We start from the raw sequence: 23,516 nt of genomic DNA, 5'->3' as shown, positions 1-23,516 counted from the left end.
GCGCCGCAGAGGCAGAAAAAGAAAGAACAGAAAGATAATCTACGTCTACTTCGCTTACCCAACCTACTGGGTTTAACTAAATCTAAACCCCAGCTAAATGTTTAAAGTATCAGAGCCACCGGAAAACTGTGACACGTTTGCTTACGACTACGATGAGCCAATAAAGGCTTTCGCCTTGAAGCGACAGACATACAAAAATGTCCAAGAACTAACGGAGAGAGAGGCAAACGCACAAAACATAAAAACGACAGACTGAGGTAAAATAGTAATCAGGACAGTCCTCAAGAAAAGAAATGAAAAAAAAATAGGGTGGACAATAGCCAATGACAGTTTCCCATTGCATTGTTATCGTTGGTTAACAAATTCACAGAGACAGAAAAAGAAACCAAACTAGGGAACAGAAGAATCAAAGAAAAAATAAAGCGTGACAAACTAAGCACATGCGAGACAGGATGAAAATCGATGTAATGCCGAGACAAAACAAAAGAGTAAATACACCTAATAAATCTAGTCTGATGAGAGAGACGTCATTCACTACACCAGATTATAAGCCAAAAATACTCGGTAAGAGAAACGCTGGAGAAAAATACATTAAAATTACCCACTGCACAGCTATACCGGACTCGTCTACTATCCACAGCAGAAAAGGCAAAACCTATCATATCTGAGAGGAGTAAAAAAATACAACACGATTCATTTCATAGAAGTATACATGCTGCTCATGCGGACCAGCTTTGTAGGCAAGAGTGACTGCAGTCAACGGCGCATCCAGACAAACTGAAAGGCATGCCTGAAGCACTCTGCTCAACACAGGAGCACGGAGCCCTAACATGTACGAGCCAATTGTGATTTAATCACCAATTGGCTAGGCTTTTTGCAGCCGGGTTCCCCCGTTCGCTCGTGACCGCGGTGGCTGAATGTCTGCTAAACAAGACAAAGAAGGGTACTGGTACAGCTAGGCCGGAGGTCCCTCGAGATGAGGTAAGACCAGTGGTGGTGCCATACGTGCATCGTGTGGCCCATAATTTGAAAAAAGTTGCCAGCCGCCATGGTGTGCGGCTCTCCTTTTCTGTACCGAGAAAGCTAGGTGGTCTTTGCTTCCGTACCGATAAAGAAAATACCAAGGAACGAGGCTGCGGAACGAACCACAGGAGACCGTTCATGAAATGTGCTGAAGGGGTTGTATATGAAATCCCCCTGTCTTGCGGCCACTCCTACATAGGTCAGACAGGCAGGTGCCTGAATGAGCGGACGAGGGAACATGAGAGAAACGTACAACAGAACAAAGAAGGCACCCATATAACTAAGCACATTAATGAATGCCCGTCCCGCAATTGTGAGCCATGCTTCACTGATGTGCGCATTCTGGGCAAAAGCAAAGATAAAAATGCCAGGGAATTGATTGAAGCGTTTTATATCAATAAGAAAGGCGACATGAGTGTAGGCGACACATCAATTGTTTTATATAACTGTGAAAAGATATTCCTTCAGCGCGCCTTATAAGGTCGTTCCTGAGCTTTAGGTGACACCTCCTCATGTGACTACAAAGCTATTTAAGTAGGTTTTCTTGCATGCAATAAAATCAGTTGGAAGTTGGCGCTTCGTCCTGTCACTTACCTTTGTGTTTGTCTGTTTTTTGCGCCTTAAACTATTTTAAATATGAACCAAAACCAACTAGCCCAGCAGCAAGTGCTTTTTTGAGTGTTAATTAGGTGTCCGCATTATTGCCTCAGACACGAAACGAAATGAATTGCTTGGTATTTTAAGATATCTTTAAAGAGATAGATAATGCAAGCTTTGTAGCAGTAGAAGTAGTCGTTAGAGTAGTTGCTTTAGTCATTACAACTCTAATATTAACCATTTTAGTCATTTCTGATAGTTGCATTTGTTAGAAGGTATGTTTAGACATATGGTCATTACAAGTCATTAGTAGTCATTTTAATCATACTACTCATTACGAAGGATGTTTAGTCTTTTCTAATGATTTGATTCGTTATAAGTCGTCGTTAGAAGTACTGGCCAATACAAGTCATTAGTAGTCAATCCAAGCCATTAGCAGTCATTACTAAGCATTTTTGTTATTAGTCCACAATTGTAGTCGTTACAAGTCGTGGTTACATATATGGGTGATTACAACTCATAGTAGTGTTTGCAAGTCATAAGTTGTCACGACAAGTCGTTAATAGTCGTTATTAGTCATTATTAGCTATATAACATCTACTAATGTTTATTATAACTCCTATTTTTCGCTATCACTATCAATCATTTTTCCCTCTTTATTCTGTGTTTGGCCCATCATAGCCATAGTTGGTCATGCGCCATAAAACATCATATACCAAATTTTTTGTACTGTCTCCGTATCGAGCACATTTTTTAAAGATGTTTCTGGCGTTCGCGACCGGCGGTTACCTTCTACCAACGCAGCATGAGCCTAAAAGGCTTATGGCTTCAAAAAATATTATTTTCCTTATCATTATACCCTGTGGAATTAGGCATAGACGTTTTAACATGGTATCATGAAATGTCTTGTTCTTGTCATAAATCCTATGTCTCTCGTTGGAAAACAAATATCACGGTTATGACCGAAAGGCGGTATCTAGCAGTTGGTTGTCGTTTTGTGTTAAGCCAGGAGACTACGCTTTAAAAGGGGTGATAAATCCCGCTCTTAACTTGAGATAGAAGGGTGAAGGTGATCGGATCCTTCAACATTGGGGTCAAATGCTGCACTCCTAACTCGTGTAGACACTTCCGCGGTTTGGATAAGTGGGGCTTTATCTCTGATGTAATGCTCATTCACTTAATGCATTCGAGAGCTTGTACCTCTTTGCTAGCAATAAATCATGTTTGAGATAGCAGTGGCCGAACTTAAGGTATTAAACTATAAGCGAGTTACGAACAACATATAGGTTAATGAGGATAATCAATGGTGTCCAGCAAATGTTAACAATTACTGTGGACCAATCAGCTTTTCGTTGCTAGTATGTAAACACTTTTTGAACCTAAATTTGTACCTTTGTTAACATTCCTATTTAGAAATTTATTGACTTAAAATTTCATTTCTTATTTTATCACAATTCTTTGTATAACAAAGTGACTCAGAAACTGTGTAAACGATGGAACATACTTTTGAGCAGCTTTGTTCCGTTTGTACAGCTTACGAGATACATGTATCTGGAGCACTGCGCTACACTTGATACATTCTCTCCTCAAACAAAGAGTTCTGATTCCAGTCGTTCCTTCGCAGGTGCTACGAGAGCAAATACAACCGGCTAGAAAAATATTTCGTGACCTCCAGGAGAACAAGGACCGGGACGCGACCTCCAGAAGATGTCACGGAATTCCTCATCACCTACACACGAGGCCTGGAAAATGCCTACGTGTTGTCCGATATCAAGGACGATTACAACGGTCAGCTGTTCTTTATGAACTATTACCAGCAGTTCTGCGACAGTAACCCCGGCAATCCGGCGCACGAGAACAAGGATTTCAACGTCCAACTGGCATGCATGTTTCCACTTGTGCACAGCCAGGGACATTTGCGCGTGAGACATTTGCTTGTGAACATACGCACACGCTTTACCCAAAGGCAAACTGTGAGCGTCTCTAGCTCATGGCGATAATAGTGTGCGCGTGTTAATTGTATGTCGTGTCTCACCCAAAAGTTGTCCTCGGAGGTGTATTCTTATTCATCATCATCATCAGCAGCAGCCTGATTATACCCACTGCAGGGCGAAGGCTTCTCCTATATTTCTCCACTTAACCCAGTTCTGTGCTAGCTGCATCCACTTGACCCCTGCGAACTTGTTAACCTCATCCGCCTACCTAACTTTCTGCCGCCCCTGCTACGCTTTCCTTCCCTTGGAATCCAGATTGTTACCCTAGCGACTATCGGTTGTCCTCTCTTCACACTACATGTCCTGCCCATGCCCATTTCTTCTTCTTAATTTCCACTAGAATGTCGGTAACATGAGTTATTTCTCTGACCCAATCAGGACGCTTCCTATCTCTTAATGATACCCCTACCATTTTTCGTTTTATGGGTAACATTAGATAACATTAACCTATGGGGCTGAAACGTGGAGGCTAACCAAGAGAGTTCTACTTACGTTGAGGACAACCCAGAGGCCTATGGAACGAAAAATGGTGTTCTTATCAGCGTTCTTCTTACTGTCACCTGTTTAGAACTCTTTACCTAATGGTGATTTTTCTCGTTTCCAACCTCTCTACATCTGTACCCGACACTAGTTACCTTCTCGAAATCACGTCACGCGTGGAGCATAATTGAGCCGTAAATGTTAGACCTCGTAAGCAATTGTATACCGAAATGTTGAAAAAAGTGTGATGACACAATCGACTAGAAGGTAGTGCTGATTCTCTTACGAAGGTGATGCTGATTACAGGTAACGCAATTTGAAAGCTCGACAAAGCGTTTATTTTTCAATAGTTGCGACTCGGATAGAGAGCCGCATTTGAAGGAGAAGCTAGTTTTGTCGACTCTCAATTTTTTTTCCAAGCTGGTTATCATGAGTCAAGTTTTGAAAACCGGACTTTCACTCTCGCGTGTTCCACAGCCTGACACAAGCTTTTGATATACGTCCTCTCTTTCGCTTGCTCTGTGATATACAGCATGTGCGAACTTACAAGTAATACCACAGCTTCCGCTTGCTTTCTAGGATCCCAGGCAGTTAAACATATCGAAGTTGCATAGCACATCTTTCCAGACTTTCTTGTATGCTTTGTGTATTAAGTGGCATTTGGCTTACACATGGTCCATTTTAAAATTGCTCCTTTTTTTTCCCTAATGTCAGAAAGCCACAAAACACATGCTGGGCTATTAGTAGTGCTGCATTTTGTATGTCGAATAAGTATTCTCAAAAAATCGCGAAACATCAACTTTTTAACGTTTGTGCTCATCAATGGTAAGCACTTACTGAGTTCCAGTATTAGTTAATCAGCGTGGGAGCTAATACGCGCGGGTTGAAAAAATGCCACAACCTAAACACTGATAGAAAGCCCTAGTTTCCGATCAATGCGAGCATTGTCCTGTTGGGAAGTGCGACATTTATAAGGGTAACATAATACTGGTGTTTTATTTGCTTAGAAAATGGCTCCCATGTGCACAGGATAACCCTCGGCAGCGCTGCAGAGTGGGGAGAAAAGCGCTTACATCTTTTGGTTTGGTTCGGGGGGTTTAAACTCCTATACCACCTCAAACTGTGGAGAGAGGCAGTTTTGAACAGCTCCGTAAATTTTCCGGGGTTTTTAACGTGCGCTGCCATCGCAAGCACACTGACGATTTGCTGTTCGCCTCGATCGAAAAGCGGCTGCCTCGGCCGGAATTCGATCCCGCATCCTTGGGCACAGCAGTAAACGCTGTGTTTCGCTATCGACATCGGGCAGTGTATTCGACACGGGAATTCTTCCTAGGAAGTGAGCACCGAAAGTTGCTTGATTAAGGCGATTAAGCTCTGTGCTAAACTGCAACAAAAACTCGTACTATGCAGTGAATTTCGTCGCGTAAATCAACTCCCACATGTGCGCTGAATCTTTCCTTCGTCCTACTTGTTTTAACTACCTTAAAGTCTCGGTTTTCTCTAGAGCCTGTAAAGTTGTAAAAGAGCGGTTCCAAGCCAGATTTGATCCCAAGAACTAAGTAGACTATGGCTATGAAGAATACGTGACGCGGATAGCTGCGGGCTCGAGTCATGTGGCCTGAGAGCTTAACTTTGCGCTAACACAGTTTTGGTAACTAGAAGGCACGTCCCGTTCCAAACTGTTTTGTATACGCTCATTACATTGTTTTTGGCAATGACTGAAGTTCATTTTCTCGGTTCTCTTTGTGTTAGCGTCCTTTGACTTCGTTTCTACTGCTCTAATGCTTAATAGACGCGCACCTGAGATGATCAAGGCAAAACAATAAGAAGATCCTGAACCTCACTGATAAGGCGAAATCCTTTCAAAGCTCATGGAACGAAAATCACTGCGCATGAGCTGTGCGCAGGAGCTGCGTCGCATCTGTCCGCTGATGTGTCACTCGCAAATAGCGGAAGTGCTAGAGGGAGAATTAAGAATGAAAACAATTGACAGTGATAGGTAATGAATAAAAGTTATAGAGATCGGCAGAGGTACTGAATTTTTTCAATGACTAAGAATGACTAAAAATGACTCTTAATTACTGCAACTAATTGGAAATGCCAAGACAATACGCACGACTCATCATGACTGCTAATGACTGCGAAGCGATCAATATAAACGACTTGTGATGACCGTAACTGATTGGTAATGTGTAAAAATGCTTAGCTATAATACTAATGACACCAATTACAGGCCTGACATATTATAACAACTACACGACAAATTTGTCAAACGATGACTTGAAATGATCGCAACTGAGTGGAAATGGGCAAAACGATTAGGCATTAATCATGACGACTGCTATTTACTGCGAAAAGACAAGTATATCAAACGACAACTTGTAATGACCGCAACCGATTGGAAATAGGCGCAACTGATTGGAAATGACTAGAAGCGCTTAGATATGAGTGATAATGACTACAATGACTAGGCATGACTCTTCCTGTCTACAAACTAAGCTTTAGATTTCTAGGTTTTCGCCGTTCTTCTAAAAGACACATAAGCGACCCTCTTTAATTTTATTTAGTGTGTATGTGTCGTTCCGCCGGGAGAAGTAAGGAGTTTTCCATTTATGTGTTTAAATGTTCGTTTGCGTAGTTTGTCTTGCTTTGGGGTTTTGTTATTCGGCCGTCATTTTGCTAAGACGGCACAAAGTGGTAACCCAGTTCATTTTCCTAATGAGAATTCCAATATGTACCTTAAGAGTTGTATTCTTCTCTCGCATTTCTCCACTCGTGATGCACGTTTATATTATTTAATGTGCTCCTAGGACAGCCCATTAAAATGAAAATTGAAACAAAATTACGCTCTAAGTTGCTACCTCATCACCGTGATTCATTTTGGATGCCTCTTTTCTTACCTATAGAAACGCTGTAGAGAAATAATTAATAATGGGTTACTGAGAATATAGCAAATTGTTGAATTACGCATGCACAATAACTCGCTTCTCCTACTGTGTGTGCGGTGTTTTTGTCTTTTGTTGTGTGGTATAATGCTTCTAATGTGGTGTACCTTGTCATACTCCCATGTCCTGCTACGTACGAAAACTTTCTTTTAACCCTTATTTTTTCACGTGAATAATGGATGCCACAAAGGTAGAATAATGTACACGTGAAAGATATTGCTAGTAAATCAACTTCCTCTTTTCACTCCGCACCAAGACAACCGCCTACCAATTTCGGGGGTCGTAGTAGCGGCGGCTAGTTCGCCGGGAATTGGCACAGCCACGTGCCCACGTGCCGTATCGAGGCCACGCGCATTGCATATACAAACACTTTTTGGCATGCCAGCTTGTAGCTCAGAGCAGATTTTTTTTTTCGGGATTTGTGAATATGCCACTTCAGGCATTGCAGTACATGCAGTGACGGGAGCAATTTATCGCTCTTCTGCAGCGCTACTCTGTGCCGGAAAATCTATTTCTAGCCGTAGAACGGTTGAGGTATGCTGCTAGTACGAAGGTCGTTGCGGAATTTGGGCCTGGGAAGCCGAACCGTGGTCCTTGGTAATATACAGCCCTGAACGCGGGAAATTGCTTCTACGTTCTCCTCTTTATGTTATGTGCTTGTTCTAAAGGGCGCCATTTACATTTCAGGCACGTGCTGTTTACGTGGTTTTTATATAACACATGGGTACAAAACAGGGCATCACTGATTGATATTTTCCTTTATTTATAAGCTAAGCCCTTATGACACATGTATAAGATATTGTAGTGGACTCACCCTCGTAACACTTTTATTAAGAGTTTTCCCATTATTAACTCCCAACAGAGTCCTTGAAGGTTGATTTGTTTTTCCGGTAGTGCATTTCTTATCTATAATGATTCTGCATTGTCTTTCTATCGGCCTTCTGGTTCTGAATGTTTTCTGTCTTCAGAACGAATATTGAGAGAAATATGAGATGAATGAGTTTCGCCTAGGTCTCGCTGTTTAATTTGAGCCATATATAATAAATGCAATTTAGTGTTAACCCCAGCACTAAAAAGGCTTTTTGCTTCTTTTTATGCTTAAAGTATCTGCAAACACCCTTATCCAGTCAAACTATCTGCGCTATTTCTATTATACGAATATGCTCTTGACTTGAAAAGTTAGAAAAGCAAACAAAGGAGCGGTGGTTAGCAAATTTCTTAGTGACTGCTGCACCTTCAGTTGGGAAGAGGACAAGAGACCACGAATAGGAACATTGTGAAGGTTTCCCCTTTCTTACTGTGAATAAAAGAATGGTAGTTGGTTTGTAAAGAAATTGGTTCTCGGTATGTGTGGCTAAGTGCAAAATGACAAACGGCCCGGTATGCTTTGATCTTGCTTATCTTTACCTTTTTGTGTCCACTACTCCCCTTCGCATCCTAATTAGCGTGCATGCAATTTCCTAACTATTTTATGCATAATGACCTATTTTGTAATCTCTTAAACTAATTATCAATGATTCTTGAGTTTCCCCACAAAGTGGAAGACCACACAACATATATGAAAACTCAGCTTTAATCAAGCTGTACAATGCTATTGGTGCGGCCTTTGGTGGACAGGGCGACTCCGGATGTACAGTTGTCTTGTTGTATTCTAATTTTACTCTCTGAAACATCAAAGTTTATCCGCAGTCAGTCTTACAGAAAAGGCTCTGAAGGGATGCATGCGTGTTCTGAGAATCACGCGTGTAAATTTGCATGTCCTATGTGTGTTCACATAGGAACCATGCTGGCACCGCGCCGAAATAAGAGACTCGAAATATAGTATACTTTCCTAAGTTACTTCTTATACCGTGGAGATGATACGTAGTCTGGACGCGCCAGATGTGCTACGGGCATGGTTTCGGGAACGGAATCAATTGGTTTCCGTAAAAGAGAGAGCGAGAGTTTATGGAGGAGAGGGGTGGGGGGGGGGGGGGGGGGGGCTTGTTCCCGCGACGGAACAATTTTCCCTGGATTATATTTACGATTTCATGCCGCTTTGCTTTGTTCTCAGAACATGGCTCGTCCGCCACTCACAAATCGTAGGTACTGGCTCCTAAAACTCTATCAAGGCAGGAGGAGTTCTGACCTAATTCCTGCATCATATCTGCTCGTCTCAATAATAGATGAGCCCTGCTGCATGGAACTGGTCCTCAGTTTTACCATAGTTTACTTTCTAAGGAAGAAGGGTCTGGGGTGCTCAGTCTGAATTCTGTAGGTCTAGCTCGTTTTGCAGGAGAAGCCATAAAAAGAGGGGGCGATTTCTAGCATAGGCGCTGCCGGTCTAAATAAAGGAAGCGACATTCCCAGATGCCGTACTTCATTGGGAGTCTAGAGCCCGTGGCCGTACTCTGTTATGTAAACATGGCACACTAACTCGCCTCGTTTAAGGATTCTATAATCGACTTACTTTGCTTACATTGAAGCAAATCAAAGTAATCAAGGACATTCTATTCTGCGCGCAAGTAAAGCTATGCCAGAATAAACGGCACACTACGAAACATACATGTTAGTGTTTTTTTTTAAAGTGTAGATAGACACTGATAATATTTTAAGGGAAAAGAAGGTGGCCTATATCGATACGGCGGCTTCTTCTACTTTGTACCGGATCAGGTTACTCAATCTGAGCAAAATATACAGTGCAATAATTTTTATTTAGCTATAACAAAAATTTAATAATGGCATAACGGCATAAATCGAAGCACTATACAGCGCTGACAATGAATGAGAGAGAGTAATGGTAAAATTCAGACATAAAATCACATACGCGATTAAAACATAGATGCCGTAAAAAGGCATTGAGCACACCATAATAAAAAGGCACAAATGTAGAGCACAGACTATAACAGAAACCTTCGAAATATCATCATGAAATCTCAGAAGAAAAGTACGCGTGATAAACAGACGCGAATAATTACATGGAAATATAGGGTGAGAAAATTATCTTCAATATTATATGTTTGTGCGGGCAAATTTTAGTACCGCCCGCCTTGATGGACATTTCGTCAGGGAATAGATCTCCACTATTGAAGAAGCCGTTGAACACAGTAAGAACTCCATCAGAGACAATAGATTACAAGATTTTAGCAGTTATAATCCTAAAAAGACAGTCCTCTTATATTTTTTCTTCTTAAGGCTTACTTCTTAAGTAAATATTGCGAGTAATTCTGTTCTCTCTTGCGCAGTTGCCTAACCGATTATCTCTTTTAACAAGAGTCGCACAACTGATTTTTTAAGGGGATTACCAACTTCTATACGGTCCGTCGCCTGAGTGCCTTGTGTTGGTTTCTATTTAGCAGGTTTGCATCGCAATATACACAGCCCTAGGTGGGAATTTCACTACTTGATGCGGACCGAGTGAAAACGTACTCATGAGTCAATGCCGTTTTAACTTGAAATGGTACAAGGAAGTAAAAGCAACAAAAGCCCCAGCACGTTGTCTCCGCAGCGATTGCGGGAAATGCCTAAAACACCTTGAAAATCAACATGAGGTCACTTATATACCTTTTACATCATATTTGGCATCAGCGCTATATATATTTATTCGCTGTATACTTTAACCGGTATTCCTGAAAGATAACGCACAAGAACGAATGTCGCATTATGGCTAATTCCTGTTCAATAAATGTTAGACGCGCACGACAATAACCAATATAACTTAGATAAGAACTGCGGAGTGGCGGCTCAATTGAAAACGTCTGTCAGTATTCTGAGCCAGGCCGTGTGCTGAGTAACCTGAGATCGGACCTGATGAAGATTTGATTAGTATTACTTCATTTCAGTTAGCTTAGCAAGCTGTGCAGGGGCGCCTAGATTTCCATATGGGCATGATAGATACTCATAATGATGCATATTCATGATGCACTTCAAAAACGCAATGACACTACGCTCATCTGTTAATGACTGGTCATATTTTCAGAATTTACCCACTTTTTATATAAAAACGCAGCCGACGCTTAAGTTGCGGTCATTAGGGATCCCGAACCGGCATTACTGACTCCCGGCAGCAGCGCCCGCTGCAAACCATCGTTCGCGTACATGCAGTTGGCACCTCGTTGAATTGATATTCCTTTAATCGGTGCCTCTAATATTTAGACATACCTATGAGCTTGTAGTTGTAAGTGACCATGTTTCTAGAACGACCATTTGACATAGCTGCGGTGGCAAGAATGTCTAAGACTCTATACTTCCAGACTTTGTAGCACTTCTGTCGTGTTCTATGGGCACCCTGCACCCGCTAGGCACCGCCACCGCCGAGGCTACGTTCAGCGCATCGCGCGGTCGGTTCCTCGTTCCTATCATGAAGGCTCCCTCCGCGTCTCCACGAATATGTCGTCTCCTAGCAGTGTGCCGCTCATTGTAGAGGCGGGCTTTGGAGCTGCTAATGGATTGCAAATTTATTTTGCGGTGCAAATACCAGGAAAGGAACGCAGTTTTTTGAAGGAGGCCATGTACCCGAGGTGAAGGAGATAATTTCGTGTGTTGAGGACCACGTAACATCCCGGTGCGTAGTGCAGACAAGCGTCAGTGCGCCATCGAAAACTGTCAAATAAAGTTAAGAACTGTATATTTATCTGCTGGCTTTTAGCATGCTGACTGTTGCGCTGCTACCTTTATTCAATATAAAAACCTGCCCGGATTACCGATACATTCTTGCAACCTAAAGTGCTAGAGACAGGAACAGCAACAAAAAAATGGAACAAAAACACGCGACGTTTCGGAACCTACTTAGTTCCTCTATCAGGTATAACTGCAAGAAAGTTCTTAGTGGTGGGGAGGGGGATTTATAAAAAATAATCAAAGAGGAAGTAAAGGGATATTGCCGGCCACAGAAATTTCTATCTAATATCATAAACACCCTGGTTGCAGGCAGCGGAAAGAAAGGGGGCAGGGTGCAGAATAGTTGCACCTTGCCTTTATTTTATCGCACGATTAGTAATACGCCTGGTCACAGAATGTAGCCCTGAGGATCCTGAGTACAGTTTTGGTTCCTCGCGCTTGCTGTCATTCCAGCAAGAACGTCCTGTTTGAGCGTGGCTGTGCGTCCGGCACGTCTTTGTTTCAAGCCAATCTTGTGTTGGAATGTATCGCAGTGTGACGCCTTCGCGCTACGGTCTCTACTCATTCGCACGACGCCCGCCTTGTGCGGTTCCATGCTTTGGGAAAATTTCTTGATTTCACCAAAATAAGATGCCACACCTTCCGAGTGTGGGACCTTGAAAACCACGCCGTTGTCTTCTTTTTGGGCTCGGGGAGCAAATGCTCGAAGGTAGAAACCAGTTAATATGAAAAATTACAATCCATCTTTTCCTAAGGGACGCGCCAAGGCTAAAATTGACATATTTTACATATGGAAAGGAAATGCGTTTTTTGGCGAACGACAAGCCTAATTACTTTCTTAACTAGACAAGCTTCTGTGGAATGATTTCAATGAGTGCAACTTTTTTTGTGCAGCTATCCTCCAGCAGAGAGCTAGTTGCCACGAACTGCAGCTGCAAGGCAAGTGTTGCTGGTGGATGTAAACACGCTCCTTCTGTGGTCGTGTTATTGGTGTGATGTGAAACTTTATCAGAAACAAGCCACCAGCAACCATATGGTGCGCCAACATCTAAAAAGCTGTACACGAAGCTATCAAGGACGTCCAGGTGGCATAACATGGAAGGTAATTGGAGAAACTTTGCTTTTGAGACAAAACTGCAGATCTCGTCAGATTAACTGAGGTGACAACAACTATTTTTGGGCGTGACACTTTCATTACTTGTCAAAGTTGCAACTCGTATCTATTATGTTGCAGAACTACAAAGCGATTGCCGCGTTGGTATGTGGGACAATACATTGCCGACATTAAATGTCCAATGAATGAGCTTCTAGAAGCGGAAGAGAATGCAGGTTGCAGCACAACGTCTGTTGAGACGAAAACGGAGGAGAAAAGAAGATAGCTTTTTGACTGGGTGTGTACAACATGGGAGTACCACAAATTGTTTTGCAAAATAACTGCGATGGAGATAGCTGCACTAAGCTTATGATCAAGAAGCAGAATTTAATCGGAAGGTTTGCTCAGTTTATATGTAATATTTAGTACAAATGTCCAGAATTAGTGACACGATATCAAAGATGACAATATTGTGTTAATTATCACCCAGCCTTGCAGATGTGGACATGAAAGGTTTACGAGGAGCATGTTGTCATCACCCCTGTCAGCGTCTCGCTGCTCTCGAAAAATAAAACACTGGACGACAAGCAGCAGTGGAAGTGAGGAACGATCCCGCGCTTTACTGGAAATAAGGTAGACAATCATCATCTGTAGCAAACGTGTTGGGTTGAGTTCTGTTAGCCACGCGGCCGAGAATAATTATGTATTTAGTGCAACAGGTGTACCATCGCCTTTCCACGAAAAGACGTGCCACCGTGAGACAAGTATGAACCAGAGAAGGTTTTGACTTTGGCCCGTGTCGCTTCGCAATCGGTTTCTGATTCATTCGGCCCGTCAGGGACTAGCTCAACACACTTGAAAGTGTTAAACACCGTGGCAGCTGCATTACTCGACACGCTGCTTTAAAAAACCGTTTGAGACCAAGCCTTTCTTTCGCGTTCATCCTTTCATCGGCTACTTGCCTCATGGAGCGTCTCCTCTGTTTTAGCGTGCTCGACGGCTCTGCTGAAATTTTGCTGTGCTGTGGTAAAGTTGGGTGTTCTGTGAGGTTGAACGCATAATGCTGGTTTAATACCTCTACAATGAATCTTTGAAGATAGTTCTTGGTCCACTTTTCTATCACCGTGATTATTAGCTGGACGCGTCAATCGTATGGCACGTTTTATTTCGCGAACTTCTCAACCTCACCGAACGTGAATGGAACGGGCAGCGTGGGTCGTCGGGTAGGTTAAACATTTCAATATTCTTCGCAAACTGTGTACCCCATCCTAACCCTAATCGCACGCGGTCATCTATGTCATTGCTTACGCTATGACAATATTTCGTCATGATAAGCTAGACTGTTCCTCGCGGCGAGGCGTATCATTCAACCCCATGTAAAAATACCTCCGTTTAATGAGCACTAAAAATTGTATAGGCGTGCTTTTTCTTTAAGGCTTACTGAGTACTTTGCTGCCATCCAGTAAATATTGAACAAAAAGAGAAGTCTTTATTTTCTGACGAAAACTCGTAGGACCAAGCGTGCGATATGGAATTGCAATGGAGCGCGAATCCCGCAAAGCCTCCGAGAAGGAACAGAGCATTGAAGTGTCATTGTTCGGCTTAGTTTCACGCAAGGAGCCGTGGTTAGCGCTCTCTCCAGACGCCATCTTCTATTAGTGTATTTGTAATAGAATATTGACCCTGATATCACCATTTTCTGATCTTACCAGCTTAAGAAATGTAATGCAGCTATGTAATGCGGCTTTCGCTTGCGAACACGCACTTTACTCATGTCCGCACGTGCTTCTCATATCACATGCTAAATATCAGCGTACCGAATGATTGTGACATGTGTGTAAAGAACGAAGCATTTCGAGCTAATTCCGCTAGCCTGATCAGTCTACGGTCTTTTACTGAAGTATTTCTTTTGATACTAGATTGTTTGCGATTTTTACCCAAATACGATCTCTGCAGAGAATGATTCGTAAAACTATATTCTGCAATTCTCTGGAGGATACTTTATTTCCAACACAGCTTGTATATGCGGCTGCAGTCTGTGGTGTCTAATAAACGTTCCGGCATCACAAATGGTAGACAGATAAATAGCGCAGATAACGTTGGTTTTGATTCGCTATGTTTAGCTATGAATTTTCCCGATTTTTGGCGCAGGGTAATGCGGGTTTCGCTACGGAACACAGCTTTATCTGTAACAGGAACTAGAAACTATTATCCCTGTGGTGGCTGCTTGGTTCACACTAATCAAAATGGGGGTGTTTTGCAGGCGTAGTATTTATATATTTTCGCAGACCTCGGCTGATGTTATTCATTGTAAGACTAAAACTGGTGTGCTGCACTCTGAGTAGTGAACACTAGTTGAAAGGAGCATAGGACTTGTTTATTTACGCCTTTATTATGTTTGAAGCGTTCACGTCAGAGAGGTCAGTGCAATAAATGCAAAATTTTAGATCGCTTGCAAAGACTCAAAAAGCCTGAGTACATTCATGATTTTGCTGAACGTTGTGGACGTACAGCTGCCGTTCTCTCTTAGTCTCGCGAAATATCTATTCCGTTTATACGTTCCACCAGTAGCATCGATGTATTTATGCGTGTATTATCTTTTATGCTTATATGACATTACTATTGTCGACTAATAGTGACAACTAGTTCGTCGTCCGCGGTGTTCACTGCTACGTGTGCTGTTTTTCGCTGTTCTGTGCATCGCGTTTCGCAGGGGTCCTTGAAATCGCCACAACTGATTTTCCCCTGTTTAGGTACTATTACCCTCTCTCCTTCCGCGGCCTGCCATACTACCTTTGTTTTGGTAGTTTACAACCGTATAATAATGAGTTTGCGCTACTGTAAGCTTAGGTGTTAGCTGTCTTAATTCTCATGTATCCTAACGACGCAAATCACCGTTTTTTTTTTTTCAATTTGTTAAGCTACGCTTGAACTGGGTAGAACAGGAGGCAATGTGATTTCAGAGCCCATCTCGGATCTGAACCTGGGTCATAGGCGAAATAAAGCGATATCTTCCTCCACTATATCCTAGAGATGTTAGAAGCAAGTGATTTATCTCAAAAGTCGCACATTTTGCAGCGCGTCCACCCTCTGTCACGGCGTATTTTCGAGTGATGTCAGATGGTGGCATCTTCTAAAATGAATGGCGCCAGAAGCCTCGCGCCGCATGCATAATGTAACGATGGCCGATGCTCGGCATGGTCTCCTCATTCGTCTTGTAACATCAGAATTGCGCATGCGCCGCTTGGTCTTCAAGGTCAGAGCTATAGCGAACTACTCAGAGCATAAGCCCTCTCTCTCGATTCACCCACTCCGGAGCTAGAAACATACCAAGTACACGCACGCGCTGTTCCAGTGGCAGTGCGGCATATAGGCAGCTGGAAATGGCCCAGAAACCTTCATTTGGTTTCGCCTTCGTGTTCTGCGCTTTACGCCGTGTGCCAGCCAGTGTGCGACAAGGGAAGGTAAAAGTTTTTGAAGCTTGAAACGGTCGTTTTGACATCCTAAAAATAATAGCTGTTTGTGCTCCAGTAAGTTTAGAAAATGAATCGCGTTTACTTATTATTGGGTTTACGCAGTTGGCAATAGACCACCACAAGAAGCACCAGAAACAGGGCAAGCGAAGAGAGCGCAAAGATTCTGCAGATGCAGAGAGTGAAGACGGCGGCAAAGTGAGCATTGTCGTGAACTCTAATATGCCGAGTTTGCACTTGAATGGCAGTGTCTATATTGGTTGCGGATTGAGTTTGTGGGAGTTTTATGCCTTGCTTAACTCGCATTATTTTGTGGTTGCTAAGGAAAAACACTTTGTGGAAGAATCGCGCTTGAGACGCCTTCTGTTCCCAAGGATGCGGGATCGAATCCCGGCCTCGACTGCCGCTTTTCGATGGAGGCGAAAAGCTAGGCGCCCGTGTACTGTGCGATGTTAGTGCGCGTTAAAGAACTCCAGGTGGTAGAAATTTCCGGAGTCCTCCACTACGGCGTCTCTCATTGCCTGAGTTTCTTTGAGACGTTAAACACCAAAACCAAACCAAACCAGTTTTCCAGGCGATGCATGGAAGCGTTACTAAGATCGAACGAAATCGAGTAACTAGGCTAATTTGTTTTTGTCCGTTTATAACTTTATTCGAATGAAAACTTTATTTGGAGAACATGGTACAGTTTCCTCGGAGTTTTTAGATATTATTCGATGATTTCGTTAACAAAAGATGTGCGCAAGCAATATAGAAAAAGGTCAATGGTTTCTCAATCCTTACTCCGCACACAATTTACTGCAATGGCAGCAGCACTTGAGCTTACTGCGTTTGAGGACGTCGAAGTATAGGGTGCTGAATGTTAATTGCGGCTATTCGTTTAAAGTCAGCATATTATTTTCGAGATAGGCAAGTATCAACCGAAGGTATTTCAAGCAGTTCGGGAAGAGCCGCGCATAATCACGATAGTTTCCGTCGGTTCTGGGTATTTCTCACGCAACCGGCGTGAGGAATAGGAACCCGTACCGCCGACGTTAAGCAAAGGAATCGAAGAGCGCCTCGCTACAGCGTGTCCCGTCTTCGTATGCGTGCTGCCTATCTATTTTGCAGTGCTTCAAAGATGCCTTAATAGCCAAGTGGTTGACGTAAGCGCTTCGACATTTCTCGTTTCAGCATCCGGTGGCCACCAAGGCGGGAGATGTGTTCTTATCACTTGAAGCTTCGCAGGTGAGACAAGCACAAGAACCACTTTTTGCATCCTTGTCAGCGCTGTTGAAAAAGAAAGTCTCGAAGAATTTGCTGGTTCAGCCTAAAGGTTTCACGCTCGAGCCTAGGTTCATGGTCAGCTTTGTAGTGCCTGTCATGCGCGATGTGCATGTTTTTCCCTTTTGCTGAGATCACTGGACATGTTTCTTTTTTTACAGTTATTAGATTATGTTGAAATATTGCTTGCCCAACTATTTTTTCCAAAATTTGTATAAAGATTACTTGACTAGTTATATACCTTCCTCACATGCCACCATACCATCATCTGTAATCCTGTTTTTGTTCTACCCTAATTTGCTCCCACATCCCCCCTATGTAATGCCCTTCTGGGCCTTTAGGGTATTTCAAAATAATATTTCTTCTTTGCTTTCAGCAAGTAATATTCCCCGTACTTGATACTGTCGGACAAAATATACATTAGGAATGACGAGAGCACCTTATCGTAAGAAAGGGCAGCATTCCAATAACATTTAACCTTGCTATGTAATGCGACCATGCGTTTCAAGGAACATTAGTTACCTAGTGCCTCTACACGTGTGCCTCGCGGCCTTAGAGCAGGCATATGGTTGTGAATAGGTGAGGGGAAGTTTGGGATGAAAATTGACCACAGAGGAACAACACAATATGAGTGGACCTCCTTAAATCTAAATGCTCAATCAATTGTAGTGGAATGACCGATATATGAAAGGAACTAGCCCCCTGTTGCTTCACAATTACTGACAAATTTCCAGTTGCTGGCGCCTTATTATTTCACTGTGGGTCCGTGGGAACATACTGTTTCGCATAATCTGTTTTGCAAATTTCGACTTACTGGTTTTAGGCAATGGTGTTATAAATTTATGTAATGTGGGCTGAAATGTCCACCTACGACACAGGATGGTATAGGTCCACGTACAATTCGTTGTGGCTCCTCAGCATTTGACGCGCCTACGTAATGCTCGTAGTAAATTGAATTCTAGAATATTGTGTTTACTGAAAAAGGCCGTCCGTTGAAGTAGTAGCTAACTATGAGGCTAGAAAATATTCCTAGCAGGAAGGCTACCCACGAATTTAAGAAAAGCATGCTATAAAAAGCTTCTATACGAAATTATAATTGTCTACATCGACACAGTAGTTCCGCGCATATGTATATAAATGTAGCCCTGTACGTTTGCCACTAATCAAGGGAACCACAAGCCATCGGCATAGTAAAGATTACTGACAGTTCTGAATACTGAACTGCTGAGCCTAAAACTCGTAGTAAACGAGTGCGTGTAGTTTTTATTCTTATTTTCTCTATCTTATGTTGAACAAAACACCTGCATGAACGCGCCTACAAAGACGGATGGATGTCTCTCACCTGTTGTCAAACCCAGTAGACTCTCTTTAACGCGACACAGTAGCACCAGTGCAAATGGCGCCTTGTCTATGCTTTGAAAACGCTTATCAAATGGAAGAAAGAGACCCGCAACCTTTCCCAATGTGTGTGTGTGTTCAGATAAAAGCACTAATCGACCCCCGCAATCATTTATTTCAATGAACATTTTATCCATCTTAAAGCAGCGCGAAACACAGGACAAAAGAACAGGAGACGACACAAGCGCTTTCTGTCGCTCATGTGCTTGTGTCGTCTCCTGTTCTTTTGTCCTGTGTTTCGCGCTGCTTTAAGATGAATCCAGTCCAACTCGCTCTGTTTTCTACACTCGTGAAAATTTTATATTTGGTAGGCCGATGTCTGGGCAGAAAGGAAAGTACTGAAGCTTTGCATGTTACGCAGTAGCTTTCTCTTAAAAATCGCTTATCTCTGCAATTGCAAAAACGCCATTTTTGCCACTTCAAAATGTTGCACGTGTACAGAGCTGCTGTTTGCGCACTAAGATTTTGGCATGCATTTTTTCTTACTCAGTAATTGTTGTCAACATTTAATTTAGGAAATGTATTAGAAATATTTTGATTTACAGCAGTTTTTTTTTTTTTTTTTTTGCAAAAGCCCGTTATACTGTGTGGGACGGGCAGAGGCTCTTTATTTTTCTTTCCTTTCCATGCCTCGACATAATATATGTAAATGACCACTAATTTCACTCCTAGAGCGACGCGTTTCTTCAAAAGATCAATGTTCAATCCTGCATCTTGGCCAGCGGCATTAAGTTGTCCCTAAAATCTTTTTTTTTTTTTACTTAGTATGAAGGAACACTCAGCAAGGTTAAAGGGGTACGCCTCAGTTCTCAGGTCGGGCCAACGTTTCGATAAGTGTACTTATCTTCGTCTGGTAATTAAGTAGGTCATGGTAACATTTGAGGCTGTAGACCATCATATGCTTTTCCCCAACCCATCACGGTCAGTCAGATTTCTAAAACAGCAAAAAGGGACAACTTTGAATTCAATAAAACATTCATCTCGTAATTTTTTTAAATCTCCATCAGAAACCCCCACTACCTCAGAAATATCTGGACTAAAAAGTGATGCATTATGTAGTTTAAAATTGTTAAAACAAATACACGATTCAGCGCTTGTACTGAAATTTATCCCTACGACCTGGCTGATGGACTAGTTTATTGCATTAGAATTTTTAACAGACTTACGCAGAGCTCATTCTTTATTCCGAGAAAACAAAATGTAGGTGTTGAGTTGGCCGTCCATTCTCCTATTACTAATTTGAGTTGCAACTAATGTATATTTTTGAACTCCAATCAATTCCATTGAAATTTCAGTCGTTGGTTTGATATTTAATAAAACATCTATTTTGACTGAAGTCTCATAAGAACAGTAATCAGTTCTACATATATTCTTTCTACAGTAATCAGTTCTCTCTCTCTCTCTCTCTCTCTCTCTCTATATATATATATATATATATATATTTATATATATATATATATATATATATATATATCATTAAATAATGATGACAGTTCTTATGAGACTTCAATCAAAATAGATTCTAAAGAATAAAAGGATGCACTTAGATTTATATCTAGTTTTATAGCTTATTCTATGCAATACAATAGTTTTCAGTGCCTGATATTATATATATATATATATATATATATATATATATATATATATATATATATATATATATATATATATCAGGCACTGAAAACTATTGTGTTGCATAGAATAAGGTATAAAACTTGATATAAACCTGAGTGCATGCATGCTTTCATTCTTTAGAATTTCTGATTCCTTCCCCTAGGAATAGGCACCGGAAATCCATTTTCGTATATGCTGACTTTAATTTAATTTTGTTTTATGCAATATCTAACGCCTTTTCACGAGTTATAAAGTTGTTTTCTGCTTGTGAAAGGGGGGTTGACAGCTTAAAATAGAATAAATTTGCTATTTCTTTCCATTTTTGGAAAAAGGCTTGAAGGTATTGCATTTACTGTACCTTCTATTTTTTTTTTTTACTGAGGTGCAGAGGAATGCAATCCGCCTATTATTTGCATTTCTCCATATTTAGGGTATGATACAAATTAGGAATGCTATGCTTTTAAATACTGTTTTCCCCAATCGACGATCGTGCTGACTATAGGCAGAGTTGAGCGCTCACAGGTTTTCGCTTTCATGAAGAATTCCAGAGCATGGTCTGGTAATGAGGCCGTTTATTTTATTATATTTATATCCTTTTGTTCCTTTACATAATTTTATATTGTGATCCAATTTATTTGAAGCTACTTGGCCTTGATGAATGCAGTTTCCGCTATGTGGCCTGCATAGGAAAACGAGTTGACTATCCATATCTAATGCAATTATTATTTTAAATATTTTATAGTTGAAATACTAATCGTTTAAAGCTTAAACCAAGAACATACCACTGGTGAAATCTGAACTCACGACATTAAATTTTGTTGGGGCGTTCTTATTTGGTTGTCATCAATTTTGCATCTATAAAAAATACTGCAATAATGTTTTTTACAAATATTCCCCTTTACTTCCCTTTCCGCTGAATCAAGGCTTCTTCTTATTCGTTTGGTGGGAGTGTTTAGGAACGTCTTTTGCATTCAGTATTCTCAGTGATTGTAAAAAACTGGAAATCAAAAAAACACCGTGAACAACGTACTAGAACATAATTTTAGCTGACACTGTTACATCATGCATGGTTAGCAGCCGGTCAGTCAAAATGCGATGAAATGTACTAACCGTGCGGAGACTGCAGTCCTATAAGTTCTACCATCATGACTGTTCGTTTCATGAATGTTTCATTTCATGGGAATTGCTTTGGTTTATGGAGTTGCCGTTTCAAAGCTACTCAGGCTATTAGAGACGACGTAGAGGAGGAGTCCGGAAATTTTGACCGCCGGAGGTACTTTAACGTTCACTCACAATGTACAGCACTTGGGCGCCTAGGTTCGCCAAACAGTGGCCGCCAGGGCCTGGATTCGATCCCGCATCATTAAGAAAAATAGACCAGTGCCCTAACGCCTGCATCGCCATGGCTGGCCTGTTCCTTCCATTAATGCCACCATGGTTTCCAGGCTTGCAACTTGGACGAGAAGAAAATATATTCGAGGAACTCGATCTCGTTAGTCCTGAATTAAAATCGAACATCAAGCAAGGAAAGACATCACAGGATGTCCAAACGAATGGGTCTAATTAAAACGGCTGCTGTTTGTCAAACAATGGTGTGACTTTCGTAGACGGGAGAATCGTTTGCATGCACATATGACGAGGTACCAAGCACATCGTAGGCAATATCGTCGTGTTGGATTTGTGGGCCTCAGATGTCCTTGATGCAATACATATTGTTAAACATCATGATTTATTGAAATGGCTTATCGGAAAAGGAAGCAGGAAAGTTTAATAGTCCCGCAAGATAATTTGGGGGTTAGAAATAAAGTAAATTGGGTGGATTCTCAGGCTAGTGAAGACGCTGACACCTTCAAATTGACGACACTGAACCCACTGTGACTCGTATATCGAACACATTTCCAGTTGACGCCACAAAAACAGAGAACGTATGTATTGAAGAATGTGAAGGTGCTGAGGTCTAAGGAGATAAGATAGGGTATGAGAATTCTGCGTGCATTTAGATAAGAAAAGGGATGCCGTCTTTGGAGAATTGTGTGATATATAGTACTATGAAGGCGTAGCTAAGCAAGAAGCAAGCGAACAATTCCACCAAAGAATGAAAACGGTTGCACTGTAGTCGATACATAATACAGATGTTTTAATAATTGCAATATCGTCTCATTTATTTCTTCTCACTTCTAGGCCATTTCGAAAGGGGCAAATGCACCGTCCTCCCGATACAGCCGGATGTCCGCGCTAGCCATCTTCCTCATGGCGGTTGTCTTCATCGCCAGCACGTTAATAATCGTGGTGTGGCTAAAACCTTCCCGTAAAGTGATGATATGCTCGACGACTGCATGCATATCGCATGCAAACCTATTAAAGACTGCCATGAACACTGCGGTGAAGCCGTGTGCCAACTTCTACAGCTTCGTATGTGGCTCTTGGAAGCCGGCTAGTAAGGAAAAGTCAATGATAGAAAGAATTTACGTCCGCTCAAAACAAAATGCTATTCAAGAACTTGAGGGAGATCCCAACATGACCCCAGTTCCCCTAGCACCACGGTACTTCCAAAGCTGCATGGCGAACCACTCAGAAGATTTGATTAAAAGTGAGATAAAAAAATTCAAGAGCTTCAAAATTGGCTTTGGCTTGCAGTGGCCCGAAAAGTGGCCAGAGTCCAACAAGCTCGTCAAGGCCCCATTGATGATTTTACTGAACATGACGGTAAACTGGAACATCAACCTGCTAATCAAAGTACGTGCCATGCCGGCTTACAGGAGCAGACGCAAGTCGCTCTACGTAAGCTCCGGCATTTGGTACAAGTGGGAAAACACGACGGACGATCAGTTCGCAGCACTTGTCAAGGAGCCAAGGAGCACTGCGACTACTTGGGGGTGCCTTCGCCAGGTAGCAGCATGGAGCTCAAGGCGCATCTTCAAGCTATCGCCAGTGGAATCCCAAAGTTCACGTCTGACGCCAGGGAGGAGCAGAAACTCACGCTGAAGGACGTCGACCAGTTCACGGCTTCTTGGAGTGATCAGTGGCGGCAGTACCT

The 23,516-nt window shown here is 42.0% G+C and overlaps 1 protein-coding gene across 1 annotated transcript; it reads left to right on the top strand.

Annotated features, from left to right (window-relative positions):
- Positions 1 to 976: 976 nt before the first annotated feature.
- On the top strand, positions 977 to 23,464 carry LOC146174881 (uncharacterized). Its single transcript, XM_084585480.1, has 7 exons — positions 977 to 981; positions 3,245 to 3,542; positions 13,245 to 13,330; positions 16,087 to 16,195; positions 16,310 to 16,402; positions 17,378 to 17,431; positions 22,661 to 23,464. The coding sequence occupies exons 1-7, from the start codon at positions 977 to 979 to the stop codon at positions 23,462 to 23,464; spliced, it is 1,449 nt and encodes a 482-aa protein (XP_084441606.1).
- The last annotated feature ends 52 nt before the right edge of the window (positions 23,465 to 23,516 follow it).

This window comes from Amblyomma maculatum, chromosome 11 (genome assembly GCF_055883805.1).
Source record: "Amblyomma maculatum isolate TAMU_Amacu chromosome 11, ASM5588380v1, whole genome shotgun sequence".
Lineage (NCBI taxonomy): Eukaryota > Metazoa > Arthropoda > Arachnida > Ixodida > Ixodidae > Amblyomma > Amblyomma maculatum.
This window is presented reverse-complemented; position numbering and strand designations above follow the sequence as displayed.